The sequence below is a fragment of the Penicillium rubens genome (genome assembly GCF_028828025.1).
Source record: "Penicillium rubens strain IBT 27055 chromosome Unknown utg000003l_segment0_segment0, whole genome shotgun sequence".
NCBI lineage: Eukaryota > Fungi > Ascomycota > Eurotiomycetes > Eurotiales > Aspergillaceae > Penicillium > Penicillium rubens.
This window is the reverse complement of record NW_026890601.1, coordinates 6,822,671-6,839,387: the sequence shown is the minus strand read 5'-3', so window position 1 is coordinate 6,839,387 and position 16,717 is coordinate 6,822,671. Positions and strand designations below refer to the sequence as shown.

The following is a 16,717-nucleotide window of genomic DNA, read 5'->3' as shown; positions in this document are numbered from 1 at the left end:
AATCAAAAAAAAAAAAAAAAAAGGAACAACGCCAGCAAAAAGGATCTGTACAAAATGTGGCTCGATGGCATGCATTCATTCTATCCTGGTAGATTGGCAGAGGTGCGCCAAATGTGAATTTCCGAGATGAAACGACAATGATGTTTGTCAAATCCCAAGAATAGAAAGCATGCGAGAATCCATATCCTCAAACGTATTCGTAAAAGTCAACTGTCCAGGTCCCAAATTCCCGGGAAATCAAAATATCCCAAGTGCCATGTGTTCCGTTCCCATCCATTCCGTGAAATTGTGAGCCAAGTGTCGTGTGCTCGTAGATATTATTCATTTCCCATTTGTGTCGTCCCATTATAAGGGTAAGTATGTCGTAGGCGAAGAAGAGGTAGGTGTAAACAAGTCGCGTAAAAAAAAAAAAAAAGCAAAGAGGGCAAGTGTTGCTTCGGCATTGAGGATCAATTGTGATTATTCGTCGTCGGTCATTTTGGTGATCAGACGTATACTCAAGATCATAAACAGCAAACCAACAGTGACTATAACTAGTAGGACAAAGCCAAACCAGCCAAGCACCATTGCAGAAGCGCCGACGCCACTTTTTACACTTCCATTGCCCATGTCTTGGGCTATTGTGCTGGCAGCGACCGACGCTGTGTGCTGCCAGAGAACGGACACGAGAACGAACACCGAGGCGACAAAAATGAGGGCTAGCGCAGCCTGGGAAACGGCCCGTGAGGGGAAAGGCTTGACTTCATGATCGGATCCATCTTCGTTGAGCTCCTCGTGCCAGCCAGGGAATGTCGCCAGAAGGATGAAACAGAAGAATGCGAGAATGACAGCAACAATCCTGTGCGAGTGTTAGCGTTGTCTAGAAATAACAAAGGGAAGGTTACTCACAGGAGATACGGGAATACCACGGCGTCTTTGAACGTGGAGGCAACCCAGATCAGGTTCATTGGATCTTGATCCACAGTGACAATCTCAGCCAGTGCCGTCGCATTGGCGTTGCAAATGAAAGAACCTTTATCAGGCTGAACACAGATACCAAAGTACCCCACCCGGACTTCCATCTCTGCGCCGCCGACGATGTGGGAGATCGGACTCGCCACATCTGGTTGGACTTGTGCGAGGTCCATAATGGGGTTATACCTTTCATAGTATAGAGAGATAAGGAAGATGTCAGGGATCTGTGGGGATGAGGAAGAGCAGCCGGCCAACAGAAGTGCTGCAATATATTAGTAACATTCCAAGAGAGAGGGTGATGAGAAGACAGGCACTCACATAATAGGATAATAGCAACTGCTACGATAATCATCAACACGTGGTGGTACCCGACCACTGGAACGAACCCTGTATGAAGAATTAGCGACAATGGCATTGTATAATTTCCCCTGGTATGTGGTCACTTACGGGCCCATCTTTGGGCAAAGGGAACAGCCATTGTGTTCAACTATGACCACCTCGGGGTCAAACTCCTGCACTTTTTTGTTGACTCGCTTCTCGGTCTCCGAGAAGGAGTTGCCTGAACTGAATGCAATCACACAACTCAATTGGACACCAGTGGCGCACTTGTTGCTTGTTCGTGTGATTGGGACGACGGGCGAATCGAAATCGAGATCGTTGGAATGGAATGTAGATGAAGAATGTGGATGGTAGGATAAAGACCGGATCGTTCAGGACGTATTCAATACTCGGAATATTTCGAAAGATATTCAAAATATTTGATGATATTGTGGAATCCGGCTCGCACCTAGAGTGGATTATCCAGATGGGTCAGAGATATGATGACTTGACGCCTGTAGTACAGGTGGGAAGTATATGAAAGACAGGGAATGTGTAGAAGGAATGGAGCAGAAAGAAGGGATTTCAGCTGGCACAAAACTCAACGTCAAGCTAATCGACAGATTCTCCGAATCTCTCTGGAGGCTGGGGATGAGGCAAGAGTATACGAAATCTAGGAGGCTGGGCCAACCGCTCTTGTTTACTGTCCCGCTTCCCCGGTAACCATGTCAGACCGCCTTCTACGTGGGTAATTCTGCCCCCTCACACGGGAAAGTCTGGACCGCATTAGTCCCGATATGGACTAGTGCAGATCTCGATAACCTTCGCCCCACTGCGATAAGCCACGCGATTCACCCAGCCTCTTAGATATTGGGCCGTTTACACGACCTCGATGTACAATCTACGGATCAGGCACGTTTCAATGTCTCAGACTTTTCATGCTATGATTCCCAAATCCTAACCAACGCTATGTCAAACAATAACCCCAATTAAGAAAAGTATTAACACCACAGGTTACGCGCCAAAGTGGAACCCACCAAACCAGTGGTCCAATGCTACCCCGGATACCAAGACCCGATGTTCCTGTCCTAATGCTCCGTAATCAAATAGATATGCAGCCTAATTTGCGCCAAAAGAAAAGCGTTTCAGATCAAGAGTGGTTGAGGGCCGTGTGCTAGGCTCATCCTCGTCCTCTTCGTCCTCACTGTCTGGGACAATGAGATCTTCGCTGCCTTGAGTTCCTGCAAAAGAGGACCCCTTATGTACGACAGGAGAAGAGGCTTCAGTCCGAGGCTCAGCAGGTTCGGCATTTCGGAGTTTAGTAGGAATGTTGATGCTGTTAGATCGACTGAGAGCGGACTGTCCCATACGCTGGAGCGGTGTGAGGCGTCGCTGAAAAACGTTGCTTCGTGCAATCGCAGCTGGGCTTCTGGGAGTCGAGGGTGTTGAAGGTCTATGAGAAGTCTGAATCGCAGGAATCTTAGTCATGATGGAGCTAGCTGCGGTTGTTTCGGGCTTTTGCCCCGCTTGAAAAGTAAACCTGGAAAGTACATTCGAGTTTTGCCGGTCAACATGGTAGTCAAGAGCCTGACTGAAACCGGGCGAATTCGGTGTCGTATCTCTGGGGCTATTCTGAGATACTTCAAGGTCCTCAGTCACTAGGACTTTGTTGGAAGTAGGCTTGGAAGGGGTTTCAACTTCACTGAGCTTGCCAGATACTTCAAGGGAGGTTTCCGGCTTAGACTCAGCCGACCCAGGTGTAGTACTGGGATCGGGGATGCTGGACATTATGTCTTCGGCGATTTCATCAGAGAAGACACCGATCACCGACTTGCGTGACCGTTTTGACCGGGAGAGCTTTTGGCCACTAGGGCTAGTTTGGTCAGAAGTAGGAGCAAAGAACCGACTGCGAGCAGGAGAACAAGCTGGCAGAGAATCCCCTTCAGTCTCAGAGCAGAGCCTCTGTCTCTTTGTAGACTGCAATGAAGACGGTCTTGCACTTTGCGCCAGAAAAGACGAGCGTTCCACACTCCGAACCATAGGGCTGAGGCCTTGGTCAGAGAATGCTCTGAGAGGCGTGGACCTGACCGAGTTGGAGCGGAAGGGCGCTGTATTAGCCTGCCAGCTGTTGTTTGCATTTCGCTCAAGGAGTCGCTGCTGGCTCGGAGACGGAGTTAGGCTGTTAGGGTCGAGCTCAGCTAGAGGTGTCCTCTTAGGAGTGAAGAACGAATTGATGGACTTCTTTGGCTTCAACTCGGAAGAAGTACCTAGTGTCTGGCGGCGATTAATGCCAAGGGTCCATCTGTTTGCGAATAGTGGCTTCAGGGCGATTGGTTCCTTGGTGGTTGGATCCAGATCGCCACGAGAAACTCCGATGGCAATTTCCGGCTCCATATCGGCGCCGATAAACGGCAGCGTGGCCAAATTGATATCCTTGCCAGGTGGTGTCAAAGTCATTAGCTTTCCAGCTTTGCAGCAGAAGACCCGTTGATAGAGGAAGGTCAACTCGGCCTGTCTGAAGTTGGTCAGGTAATCCGCCGGGACTCGAAAGTTGCCCTCGAACTGGAGCATACGCAGGGCTTTTTCAACATCCCGATGTTTGCGAATGATCCGGTAGGCAGTCTTCAGCCCCAGCTTAGGAATATTTGCCAAGTAATCACAACCGCTCAAAATGCACATGTTTCGGAAGTCTGGATCACTGAAGCCTACCAGACTGACTTCGCGGCAAGCAGTAAAATTGGCGCGATTTATCTCGATGCATTCCCCGTGCTGGTCCAATTTGGAAATCAACCGCTTTGCTCCAAAGACAAGCAAATCCGAGTCCTCAGATATGATTCCTTGAATGTCTCCCTGTTGCTCCAGGTACACCAACTGGGCATCTGCCTCGTACGGGGCCACCACATACTGAACATTCATTTGCTTCAGTTCCTCAATCAACTGGCGAGCCATGTAGGGAGTCACATCGACGGCCTTTTGGAACTCCTGGTAAGCTTCTGGCATTCTCCCTTTCCGCTGTAGGTCCAATCCAAGGGACTTGCTTTCCTGGCGCCGTCGGTAGCGATCCTGTTCGGTGCCTGCCTTGCTGGGCAAATTGTCGCCATCAAAGACAAGGTAGGGTTTCACTCCAAAGAAAAGAAGCATGCGGACTCGGTTGAGGACGAAATCAATGTGTCTGCCATAAGATAGCCCTGTCAGCCAACAGTCCGTGGGCCAAAAGACCAAATGACATACTTCCTAGTAGGATTGTCCAGGACCAAATCAACTGAACAAGCAACAGTTCCTCGATGCAGCCATCCATATGCATCGACTCCAAGTGTTTGCCCATTGAAATTCTTAATGTGGCATGGTTTCTGAATGGACTTGAGAAGCCCGTGCAGTCCTGTTCGTTTGCGTTAAAATCACCATTTATCTCCCCCTTTAGAGAGTCACAAGTCAACATACCTTTAATGCCCATGGTGGACACCGTTCGAGGGACAGGCGGGTCCTCGTATTCAAGCAATAAATGATAACATAGGTTGGGATTTTCACAAGCAGAAAACTAATGAATATGGAATTCAATGCGAGGTCCAAATCGAATCCTAGTCAAAAGAATTGAGGGAGTAAATAACTCCTGGAATGCTCCTATCTCGACGCGCAGACGCGCTTTCCTCGAGTGGGGAAGGCGGTGATTTTGGAGTCACCGCCTAATTATGCCGGTGCATCCACGAAAATTATCATCGAAACCCACGGCGGAGTGTTTGGAGTAATTCTTGTCCTCTGCCCGCAATCATGCCTGTTACTTTGGAAAAGGTGCACAAGCAGATTTCTAAGAAACGCAGCTCCACTAATGCGCTTCATGAGAATAGTCGCGATGCCCACCGACTCCGCAAAGCCGGTGCTCGCGACGATCGATTGTCCCGCCATAACGCCACTGTAAACCGTGCAAGACAGCCATACTGTGAGACAGTTGCACATTTCAATTGAAGGTCAACCAGGCTGACTTAAATAGTGGACCGGATTGATTACATCCATGAGGCTATACAAGAGTGTACTGAGGCCCTCTCGACCGAGGAGATTTCCGAGTTCGTCGCCAAGTATGTACCACCAACGATCAACCACCATACCCGAAGACTAACCCAGGTCAGGTACATTGCCCGTGATGCTGAGGAGATCAAACAGCTCGAGTCGGAGCGCCGGAAAGGACGGCCTCCTAGCAAGCGCGAAGAGGCCTTGAAACAGCGGGTGCAAACCGAGGATCGGGAGTTCGCAACCGGGCTATGGATGCCCGATCTAAGCGATCAATATGCAATGACTGCGATGAAGAACTGGAATGGACACTGGTCGGGTCTCAGTGCCATCAAGTTTATGCGGTTTACAAAAGACGGAGAGAAACTCACGTCTACTTTCCCACCGAAGAGCATGTCATGATCTCACGATTACTTTTTTTCTATACATTTTTGTCTGGTGTCCAAAAAGACTGGGTTGGCGCATTATGGGTACCTTGATTCTTCTCTAGATTCTGTACAGGCCGAATATTCTCGAATGTACCATTTCAATTCAATGAGGTTGTGTCGTCCATCTACATGTGTAGTTTCTCATGCGCCAGGACTTCCATCCAGCCATTCATGCGCGTATAGTAGAGCGAGGCGTAGTGTGAATTCCAATCCCTCAAAATTACTTAGTATCATCTATTTACAATAGAGATCAATTGCAATTAAATGTGTTTTCTTTTTTTTGCCCATCGTAGAATCCAATTGCGTGGCGCAAAGTCCGCCAAAACAGAAGCGGTCTTGGCACTCGTAATATCTTAGCTCATTCACATTTTCCCCGAGCTCTCACCTTCACCAACTTTGGACCATCCACATTCACAATGCTTTCTCTTCGCACTATCACCCGCTCTATCCCGCGCACTTTCTCGCGCTCCATTGCCACCTCGGCACTTCGCCCAGCACTCCCCAAGCCCGCTGTCTTCCAATCCTGGAATCAGGCCACTAAGCCCGCCTACGCTGCCTTCTCGACCTCTAGCATCTTCAAGGCTCCTTCATCGGAAGGTAAGATGCATTGACTGATATTTGAAGGAGTCCGCCAAAATCCGATCTTCTCTGGTGGCGGACTCTATATGTGGCCTTGCGCTGATTTTGGATTTTCTTTTTTGAACAGTCGACGTCGAGCTTCTCGCCAAGCTCGAGGATGAGCTGAGACACGAGAAGTCTTCCGAAATCCCTGAGTTTGAGGAGCAACTGGAAGCCATCGAGGAGACCATTAAGGTTGGCGAGTGGCAGGTGAAGGATGTTGCTGGTGAACAGGAGGTTATCCTCACCAAGAAGTTCGGCACCGAGAAGTACGATCTCATTCCGCTTTTTCCTTTCATTCAACATCGATGATCAATGCTAATACATGACTGTTTAGCATCCGGGTCAGCTTCACCGTCGCCGATATCCAGAACATCAGCGAGCAGGAGGACTTTGACGATGCCTCCTTGACCGACGAGATGGACTTCCAGAACCAGTCCCGCGATGACGCCTCCGCCGAGGGTCTCGAGCAGCCGGAGCCCAGCTTCCCTGCCCGCGTTACCATCACCGTTGAGAAGCCCAACAACGGTGCCCTTCTGATCCAGACCGTTGTCCAGGACGGTGTCTTCCAGATTGAGGAGGTCTCCCACTTCGCCAACGCTGAGCTCGCCCAGTCCCTGACTGCTGAGAAGGACTGGACTCGTCAGAGCCTCTACGCCGGACCCCCCTTCGAGAACCTTGATGAGGACCTCCAGGCTCTCTGGGACCGCTACCTCGAGGACCGCGGCCTTAACGCCGAGTTCGCTAACATGGTTCCTGACTACATCTCCGTTAAGGAGCAGAAGGAGTACCTGCGCTGGTTGGAGAGTATGTTTCCCTTCGTATATAATGTTTCTGTGACTCCTGCTGACGAAACTTTTCTCCTTTAGCCGTCAAGAAATTCATTGGTGCTTAAATTAACTACCCTATTTAACCTTTGGCTCATTCCCTCTTAATCCTGTCAGGGGTGCCTTTTGATAATGAGAAGTTTACCTGATGTGGAGATTCCACCTTCGTGCCTTCATGTCATGGTTAGCTTTAGTGCAACTACTTGTGCGACTCTATTTGTACCAATATTTCCCAATATACAATCACTTCACTTATTACATGGCTATACCCCTAGCTCTTGTAAATTGACAAGTTCCGCAGCCGAGTGACTATCTTTATCCAATCGGTAGATTCGAATGACAAGTTGATAAATGTAGAAACAGGCTGATTGATGGATGGCAAATGACTCGGTCCCATGCACAACATACCCCAACTCCTCGAAAACGCAATCCTTGATATAAAGTACAAAATGAAAGCGATGATACTACAAAACATAAGTCGTAATCCTGTGAGGCAAAGCTAGGCAAAGGGAAGGAACATGAACATGCTGCGGTTAAAATTCCATAGGATCGGCCTTGACAGCAGGGCCATTGTCGTCGCGTTCACGCTTGCCAGCACGCTCTTCCTTAATGAGAGCTGCGATGAAGGAACGGAAGAAATCGATATAAGGCTTCAGGCTAGTCTTTTCATAATCCTGCACCTTACGGCCACCCTTAATGTCAGAGCCATTCATCGCACTGCCTTCAACATCAGGAATATCTGCCTCTGCTGTGCCGGCAGGGTGTTTCGCGTCGTATTCATCAATTTCAGCAAGCAGACTCATTACCGTCGGGACGGAGAGAGGATCGAAGTTTTCGGCATTGCGAGGATCGATGGGAACACAAATCCGGCCAGTGCCAGGGTGAATAACAAATGGACTCTTGAGCAAGTGAATCATCTTCTTGCTGACCTCAGCATCCAGGCGTGGGTAGGTATATTCCAAGACAATATCTTGCTTCGCATCTCGGAGAGTCGCCGGGTTGAGCGTGCTGCTCTTACCCGTCTTTGCGAGTGAATCTATATCGGCCCATTTGCTGGTGCTGGCACGATCTGGAGAGGAGTCCCATTTCCTCCGTAGGGATTCGTTCAATGTCTTGTCGGGCAACAAGGACAGAAGGCGTTCTGCCTGCTCAGCGGATTCAAATGTATCTTGGTCACCGAGTGTGGTCCGGGCAAAGTCGTGTTTGAGCAACTCAAGACTTCGTACAATATGGGGGTGTAGTGGCCGTTTAATGTTGACTTTCTTCCCGCTTTGTGACCCTCCGCGGACGATCTCAAGATAACCAGCAATGGCTCGGCGCCGTTCATCCGGTAGATTGCGTGCACGGGGATCGCACACCCAGGCGTGAGCACCACGACGACCCGAGTAAACCCAGAGGATGTGTTCAAACCCAAAGTCCTCCCGTAGTGCAGTGTCGATAACCTTGATGGACATTGTCACAAAAGCCCAGCACTTAGCGCAGATATTAGCTTTGACACAACATGTACGGATGTCATCATAATCAGTCAAATCGATATCGAAAACCAATTCCTTAGAGACTGGCTTCATTTGGCCGCCTCGTAGCGTTTTGCGATCGCGTGGGTTGGTACTGTAGACAGGTCCGATTTCGAAACGAGAAGGATTCATCTTAAGTATGTCTTTCCGGAACCTGGACATATGGGTCAGCTCAAACGGGGGTTGACAATAAAAGTTGAAATGGGCCTTACAGGTCAGCAGTCGGATATGATTGGTATCGGAGGTAGGCGTCATTTTGCAGTGTCAAAGCAAATTCTCGGTTTCCGAAGTCTTTCGTTGGTACAATTCCATGATTCAGCCATTGGAATAGGTATCGGAAGGGGAAAAGTCGTTGATAGAAGGCGAGCATGATATCCGGATCCACGCCCGAGGGCGTGGGTGCTGGAGGCCTGTTGCGAACTTTCTATCAGCACTTCCGTCTTACTGCATGCAAAGTCCGCACTCACTCTTCCTTTGATGGTGATTCCATCTTCACATCTCCAGAAGCCGGGAACTCTTCGTCATCGTCATCATCGTCGTTGAACATATCCTCGAGTCTGACATTGGTTTCAGTCGAGGTCTCGACGGGAGGCGCATCCGGCATCTCATCGTCATTCTGCGCAGAGCCAGGTGACACGGAGTGAGGCATTGTGGGCGAGTCTGGTGATGGGCAAAGCAAATGCTCTTTCCAAGGTTCTCCGGGGCTTAATTGAACCCAAACAGGAAGGCGCGACGCGCGACGCGCGACGCCCCGTGCACGCGTCTGCCCTAAGCCCTATATCACGTGTCGTCCCAAAATGGAAAGCCATATCTATGACCGAAAACGGATGGGTTGCCTCGACACTATTCCTCGCCTTTACTAGCGAGAGCAGTTGTGAATTGTGCTGGAAGATGTCGAGGTTACTACATTTACGCTTGCCGCATGCGGCCAAAATCTCTGCAGTACCTTGCTGCTGTACCTCTCGTCTACCAGGATCCATGGATGGCATCTAGACTTCCCTGCTGTTCCAAAGGGCAACGAGCATGCAGGATGCACAGATCACGTCGGATTGGTTGAAGATTTCCCCGCTGTCCATCTCTGGCAAGAACCTGATTGTTCGTTTTCCGCAAAATGCACCCTCTTCGCGCAGTGGAGGCTTTCCCTAATCCAGTGCTATATTGAGATGTCCCCGTCATTGATTATAGCCGATGTTACAATGGGCCATATCCGGATTAATCCTTCAAACCAAAAATTATTGTGAGCCTACTGGGATCGTCTTGCTCCGAGAATACTCTGGGTTCTCGCCTACATTCTTGCAAAGTGGCACCTACCAATGGAACGCCCCTACACTCAATCGGATGCCATTCCCACATTCCAGGGGCCCAACCTTGGAAGGAAACAGCCCTATTCGTATGCGGGGATTTTTTTCTGCTTCTGGTTCACTGGTTTCGCGTTTTGACTACGAAGCCATACATCTCCGTGGGTTTTCTACCCCCAATCACAGGAGTCTTGTCATGTCAATTGCGGTCCCGTTCGAATATGATCGGCCGGCCATCGCATTAGCAATTGCCTCCGGGTCCGGAGGTGTCATGGCTGCGACTTTGCTAATACTGAACACTCAGAATGGTCCTTTTGCTGACCATTTAATCCAAAATACACATATTGTTGAACAATAATTAAGCGATTTTCTCCATCGAAATGAAGCACTATGCAGTCACGCCAGTAATTTACCCACCACTTTTGCGGATTGTTGACACTATGGAAATTGCCAAGCTCTTCTTATACTTCCGCATTAGGTTACTCTCCAGGGCTAGTGGAGGAAGATGGAGCTCCCCTGTACTTCTTACCCCAATGATACTCCAGCCTGTCACGTTTGCATCTGAGTTCGCCATATGAATGTATCATTGCACAATTTTTTTATCCAATGTCCTTGCACCTGTGCCTTTGCCGTCTGTGGTTGAGCCATCCAACTACCTGCATTCGGCCATATGGTCACATTGCGAATCAGGTCTACCTTTCTGTCCTGGACACGACCGTGGCACCCATATCCGTCATGACTTGGAACCAGTCATCTCAAATAGGGCATATAAGACCGCTCATATCTGTCCATCTTTCAAGCTTTCTATCATCATCTCTTCACTCGTTATCTTTCCAAGTTTGTTTGTTAAGACTTTGATCTCTCGAAATGGTCAACTCCGTTGCTATTCTGGCTCTTGCCAGCCCGGCCTTTGCCGGTATCATGCAGGCTCGTGGCGAGCAGTTCGTTCGTCCCGCCGCTCAGAGCTCTGCCGCTGTCGCTGCCCCTGCCCACGCTGAGGGCTGGGGCGAGAGCTGGTCCAAGCCGGCCGAGCATGTGTCGACTCACGACTCCTGGAGCAAGTCCACTGAGTCGTGGACAACCCCGTGCACCACCTCGACCACCACCCCGGTGCACCACCACACCACGACCACCCCGGTGCACAGCGACACCACTACCCCGGTGCACAGCAACACCACCACCCCGTGCACCACCTCGACCACCCCGGTGCACACCACCACCCCGGTCCAGAGTAACAGCACCACCCCTTGCACCACCTCGACCACCCCGGTTCACGAGCACACCACTAAGCCTCACGTCCCCGTGAAGCCTGGCACCACCAAGACGCTCACCTATGTGACCACCACCTGCCCTGGTAAGCCCTTAATCTCTACCACAACATATCTCTTGAACCACACATGCTAACGATACCTCCAGTCACCTCGTCTACCGTCACCTCTGGCTCTAAGACCTGGACTGTTCCCGTCACCGGAACAAGCACCATCACCATCACCAAGACTACCGTCTGCACCATGTGCGAGAATGAGAAGCCTGTGACCTTCCACAATGCTACTCAGCCCGCCCCCCACCCCACCGCAGGCCCCACCGCCCCTGTCCTGAAGCCCACCGGAGATGTCGTGATTCCTGAGAAGCCTCACCACTCCAAGCCTGTTGAGCCCAAGCCTGTCGAGACCAAGCCTGTTGAGCCTAAGCCCGTCGAGACCAAGCCTGTTGAGCCTAAGCCCGTTGAGACCAAGCCTGCTGTCCCCGCTCACTCCGAGCCTGCTGTCCCCGCTCACTCTCAGCCTGCTGTCCCTGCTCACTCTGAGCCTGCTGTCCCCGCCCACTCTGAGCCTGCTGTCCCTGCTCACTCTCAGCCTGCTGTCCCTGCTCACTCTGAGCCTGCTGTCCCCGCTCACTCTCAGCCTGCTGTCCCTGCTCACTCTGAGCCTGCTGTCCCCGCCCACTCTGAGCCTGCTGTCCCTGCTCACTCTCAGCCTGCTGTCCCTGCTCACTCTGAGCCCGCTGTCCCCGCTCACTCTCAGCCTGCTGTCCCCGCCCACTCTGAGCCCGCTGTCCCCGCTCACTCTGAGCCTGCTGTTCCCGCCCACTCTCAGCCTGCTGTCCCCGCCCACTCTCAGCCTGCTGTCCCCGCTCACTCTCAGCCTGCTGTCCCCGCTCACTCTCAGCCCGCTGTCCCCGCCCACTCCCAGCCCGCTGCCTCCCAGCCCGCTGCCTCCAAGCCCGCTGCTTCCCAGCCCGCTGCTTCCAAGCCTGCTCAGAGCAAGCCCGCTGCCCCCAAGGAGACCCAGCCCGCCGCCAACCCCTCCGTCCCTGAGACCCCCGAGACTCCCTCCAAGCCTGAGGAGCCTGTCTCCCCCTCCTCCAACGAGTTCACCGGTGCTGCCTCCAACGTCAAGCCCGTTGCTGGCCTCCTCGCTGGTGTTGTTGGTCTCATGGCTCTCCTGTAAATCAGTTGAGTAGCCTCGACGCCGGTCCATCTCTTGATTGAGATCCGGATCTCTCTCGGTTCCTGGTCTTTCTGGTCCTTGTGGTGCGGATCAGAGAAACATCATGGTACCTTGAGTACTTTCTTTTGAATGTCTGGCCTATGCTCCGCTTGGAATTTCTTCTGCTTTTTAACAGGGCAGCAGGATTAAGGAAGAACGGTTGCTTGGTCATTTCGAGATTTTTGTCTACTTTATCAGACCTTTTTTAAATAACTAATAGTAATATATAGTTTCTACTGCTTGGATTCTTTTGCTCATTGTATGTTTTAGGATTTTATCTTAGAAAAGCATCTGCATTGAATCAAAAGTCGATTTATCTTTTCTTAGAAGAAGTTCCCAAGGCAATGCCTCTCATTAGCCCTAAGTTTTGAAGTTTCGAGCGCAACGATTATAGATAAATGAGCGCTCTTTCTGGCTGCACCTTTATCCTCTAATCTAATGACCTCTTTAGGCTGTAAGCTTGTGTTATCTTCACTTAATGCGTCTGTACAGTCTATGCTTGAACTTCCAAGGCTTTGATAATTAACTATCTGAACGACAGACCTGTGAATTGCCTTTTCGGGTTAGCCTTCCTCCTTTAGGTTTAGCGTCCTTATCCACCGTCCTCCCTTCAAGGCCGACATAAACCTCCTCCCTTCTCTCGTTTTTCTCCATTCTTCCTATTTTCCACCCAAGATGAGCTGGCAAGGTATGCAGATTTCACAAACAGACATCTCAAGGCTAAACTTACCATAATAGGATGGGTCGATCAAACCCTGGTGGGATCTAAAAAAGTCGACAAAGCGGCTATATTCTCAGCAGGAGGCGATGCTCTACTTGCAACGAGTGCAGGATTCAACGTAAGTTTTTTGATTATCTTACTCTGAACGTTGCAGGCGGCTGGAACGCCTTTCAATAGGTTCAATTAGAGGAAGTCCAGTATATGTTGAGAGGCTTCGAGGATTCAATCCCTCTATACTCTGGTGGACTCTACGTCGCAGGAGAAAGACTTATGGTCACCAAAGCAGATGACCAGAGCATATATGCTGAGAAGGTAAGGCATTTCAATTGCGACAACAGCTGGTGGCTCGTTAAATCATGAAAATATTAGGGCAAAGAGGGTGTTTGTGTGGTGAGATCATCGCAATCAATAATTGTCGCACATTACCCTGAAACAGTGCAGTCTAGAGAAGCTGCAAGCATTGTTGGGCAGTTGGCAAATTATCTGACTAGCATAGGATACTAGCTCCCGTTAAATCTCCAGCCTTGGAAAGATGAAGAAATGATGCCTTAACTCTATCGGACACATACAGAAGTACAAGACCAGCCAAGAGAACCGAAAGCCTTCATTCCAATCAAACCAGAAATTTCAAAATCTTTCTCTGTCATGACTTCTTTTCATTTTTAATATTTAGTCAGGCCAAACAACCATGTAATAATATCTTGGGATAAGCGGGGGCAATTGATGCGCATCGCTGCCCCTACAAATATGAGTCCATTCTATGCCAGAGAAGCCCCGTGTATTATCTTCCGGTTGTCAGTCGCGGGAGCCGTCGTGATCGAGTTCATCCGAATCCTGGTTATCTTAAATTCTCAAGGGGGCAATTCCATAACCCGCAAAGACGGAAACCGTGTCTAGCAAGTTTTGATACGTCACATTTTCTATATCTTCTCAATCCATTACGAGAGCCCATTTTCGCATTTATTATTATATGCAGCTGTTATTCTATGCGCCAGGCGAGAGTTCAGATTCATATATGAAGACGCTGACATTGAATTACCTGTCGGCTATGAAAAGAGGCATCAACTGTCTTTACAGGCCTCTCTAGGCATTACACTACCTTTTTCTTTAACGGTTAGTTAGGGTCCGCTTAGACGAAGGAATTGATAACTAACTATTTAGTAATTGCAGAGCTGTGGTAGATATTAGAAATCACAAGTGACACGGGGCTAAAACCACTATGTGGCTGATAGTGTCTGTAGCACATATCACGGACCGATTCGCCGACGACCATGGCAGATGACGTATTCGAAATCAAGCTATTCTGTGCTTCCCGATTTGCCCCTCCTTCAATGACAAAAATGATTGATAGGGGATCGATTTGGACCCGTGCGGTCAGCACGGTCGAGCTCTTGACCGAGACTTTTCAGCTCAGCCCTCAGTTCCACCCTTGTTCAGCCAACATAGACCTTCTATCCTTCACTACTATAATATATGGTGATGAGCTTCGACATAAACGTGGTGACAGTTCCAACACGCAATTTTCAAGATGCATAGTTGGCTCGCTAATCAATATCGTGAAGTATCTTTTCCCGAGCTTTGTCGGCCCAAGGGACGTGCCCGACTCTAGCACTCTTGAGTGGGCCTCCATGTTGCGGCTCCGCCAAGAATCTCTCACCGAATTAGCTGAGGAGCTATATAATCATTTACGGGGAGGTGGGGAGCAGTCGTTGAAGCTAGCCCCCAACACCATAATGGAGCTGGAAGATATAGAATAGCGGGGGGAAAGAGCACAGGGGGGTCAGGCGTCTCGTCAATTGCAACGGCAAGAAGGGCTTTTTACATCGAAATAATTTCGGGATCATTTTCACGGGTTCTCAGATTGTCTCCGTATGTTAGAACTTGAAACGGAGATCCTACGAATTTCCCTTTCTAGTTAATTCTTCCTTTTAGGATTGGCCCCCCAACATCCGTCTGATTAGGAAGGTTAGGAAGTCTTGGGCTACTACCCAAGGCGAAAGGTAGGGGGGATTTGGATTTGAAAGGAGACAAAGCTCCCGCCTAACTGGTTCATTCTTTTATTCTCCCCTCCTTTAAAGCCCTCTGAGTCGCTGCACCCCTGCAACTTCGCCCCAATCGGACAACCCGCTTGGCCCACCCCCCTTACTCTTTCAGTCACAAACTGCGGCTGAGTGCTTGTTCCATCTTCACTTCGAACTCTTCGGGCCTGGATCACCTGGCCTGACTACGCAAGTGGCGTTTTCAAGAGAATGTCTTCCCGTCTTTCCTGAGATGCATATTCTCAAGTAATGCGGTATAGGTTATCGTTTCACCGAATGGCCCTATTTGATATAGTTCACTTGTTCCACAAAGGCCTGGATTGCTTTGTCTGGCGTCCCGCTCGATGGCTTTGCCTCCCCCACCTGTAGAGCAGCAAATATATAGCGCCTCCGGTTTGCCTCCTTTCGGGTTTAGTGTTCCTGGTCGGTTGCAATATTCCGAGGTTTTACCGCCCAACCTTCCCAGGTACATGCGGGGAAATCAATGGGGGAAACCGGAATCGGAAATATCAAAACCAACCTCGGGACCAACACCTCACTTTATTCTGTGGACCGACTGGCATAAACCCCAGACTTCCCCGGCTGCCGTCACGATGAGCTATTGGTCATCGGCGAGACATCAGGACAAGCCAAGCCCCGAGGAACAGCGCCAAGAGAGCTTGGATCCCGTGTCCACACAATCAACTTCTTTTTCATTTGACGGCACCGCCGGTGTTTCTTTGGTTTTTCCAACGGGACACACTACCGCACTGCAACACAAAGACTTCCAGAACTGATTTGAAATGTAGCCTGCGGCACTCCAATGTTATTGCAATGTAGCTTTCCTGCTCGACATTTTCTCTATTTAGCAGTGTCTTCTTCAGATGCCGACTTTCTTCACCGCGTACTTCCCCGAGACTGTCGGTTTCTTGCTTGGTGGGCCGGAACTTTAACACTGGCTTTCGGAGACCCTCCGAAAACAACGGGGGAAATGAGGAAATCCGCAATTAAGTTATGGGGGCATATCCCAAATAGGTATAGCTCGCAGATGGGTGTGGAACGGGAGCCAAAATCTGGAGAGCAGCGCCATTGATATGAAGCCCTCTGATTGGTCAAACCAGCATTTACCCGTGCTTGGCGTGGGGTACGCTTTGAACACATGGCCGATCATCCAAACCCTATCCCTCGTGATTCTGGAGATGCCCCCGGAGAAGACCGTATGCATCCAGCCAAGAGGTCCTCGGAATCCTTTGGCTCCTAGTGAGGCATATATCTGCAATTTCTGGCGACATTGTCCAGTATTAACCGGGATTCGGAGAGCTCTAGAAACATTTGGTCCGTTCATCGGCATTTATAATTCTTGGGATCGGAACGAGATCATCATCCATGTGGTCCTTGCATGGTCTATCACATACGTAGCTTAGTATCACAAAGCGCACTTCGATGTCACTACTTTTATAAGCTCTATAGTGTGCTTATTTCTATCAGATAGTAGTTCACGCTGGGAATGATATGGGGGAAACCGGT

The 16,717-nt window shown here is 49.9% G+C and overlaps 7 protein-coding genes across 7 annotated transcripts; 4 read left to right on the top strand and 3 right to left on the bottom strand.

Moving 5' to 3' along the window:
- Positions 1-459: 459 nt before the first annotated feature.
- Positions 460-1,432, bottom strand: N7525_008851 (Fig1 domain-containing protein; the record flags this gene model as incomplete). Its single annotated transcript, XM_002562916.1, has 4 exons — positions 460-838; positions 889-1,216; positions 1,273-1,341; positions 1,402-1,432. 4 exons carry the CDS (start codon positions 1,430-1,432, stop codon positions 460-462), a joined length of 807 nt encoding a protein of 268 aa, XP_002562962.1.
- A 959-nt stretch (positions 1,433-2,391) lies between these two features.
- Positions 2,392-4,726, bottom strand: N7525_008850 (putative exonuclease; the record flags this gene model as incomplete). Its single annotated transcript, XM_002562914.2, has 3 exons — positions 2,392-4,444; positions 4,504-4,651; positions 4,714-4,726. The coding sequence occupies 3 exons, from the start codon at positions 4,724-4,726 to the stop codon at positions 2,392-2,394; spliced, it is 2,214 nt and encodes a 737-aa protein (XP_002562960.2).
- A 314-nt stretch (positions 4,727-5,040) lies between these two features.
- Positions 5,041-5,679, top strand: N7525_008849 (translation machinery-associated protein 16; the record flags this gene model as incomplete). Its single annotated transcript, XM_002562913.1, has 3 exons — positions 5,041-5,209; positions 5,261-5,345; positions 5,397-5,679. The coding sequence occupies 3 exons, from the start codon at positions 5,041-5,043 to the stop codon at positions 5,677-5,679; spliced, it is 537 nt and encodes a 178-aa protein (XP_002562959.1).
- A 442-nt stretch (positions 5,680-6,121) lies between these two features.
- Positions 6,122-7,218, top strand: N7525_008848 (MAM33 family protein; the record flags this gene model as incomplete). The annotated part of the gene is made up of 4 exons (XM_002562912.1): positions 6,122-6,302; positions 6,412-6,592; positions 6,661-7,130; positions 7,193-7,218. 4 exons carry the CDS (start codon positions 6,122-6,124, stop codon positions 7,216-7,218), a joined length of 858 nt encoding a protein of 285 aa, XP_002562958.1.
- A 465-nt stretch (positions 7,219-7,683) lies between these two features.
- Positions 7,684-9,313, bottom strand: N7525_008847 (DNA primase subunit PRI1; the record flags this gene model as incomplete). Its single annotated transcript, XM_002562911.1, has 3 exons — positions 7,684-8,818; positions 8,877-9,074; positions 9,132-9,313. The coding sequence occupies 3 exons, from the start codon at positions 9,311-9,313 to the stop codon at positions 7,684-7,686; spliced, it is 1,515 nt and encodes a 504-aa protein (XP_002562957.1).
- A 1,516-nt stretch (positions 9,314-10,829) lies between these two features.
- cspA (putative cell surface protein) lies at positions 10,830-12,412 on the top strand (the record flags this gene model as incomplete). Its single annotated transcript, XM_002562910.1, has 2 exons — positions 10,830-11,316; positions 11,379-12,412. The coding sequence occupies 2 exons, from the start codon at positions 10,830-10,832 to the stop codon at positions 12,410-12,412; spliced, it is 1,521 nt and encodes a 506-aa protein (XP_002562956.1).
- A 714-nt stretch (positions 12,413-13,126) lies between these two features.
- N7525_008845 (profilin) lies at positions 13,127-13,676 on the top strand (the record flags this gene model as incomplete). The annotated part of the gene is made up of 4 exons (XM_002562909.1): positions 13,127-13,139; positions 13,190-13,290; positions 13,350-13,484; positions 13,542-13,676. The coding sequence occupies 4 exons, from the start codon at positions 13,127-13,129 to the stop codon at positions 13,674-13,676; spliced, it is 384 nt and encodes a 127-aa protein (XP_002562955.1).
- Positions 13,677-16,717: the final 3,041 nt, after the last annotated feature.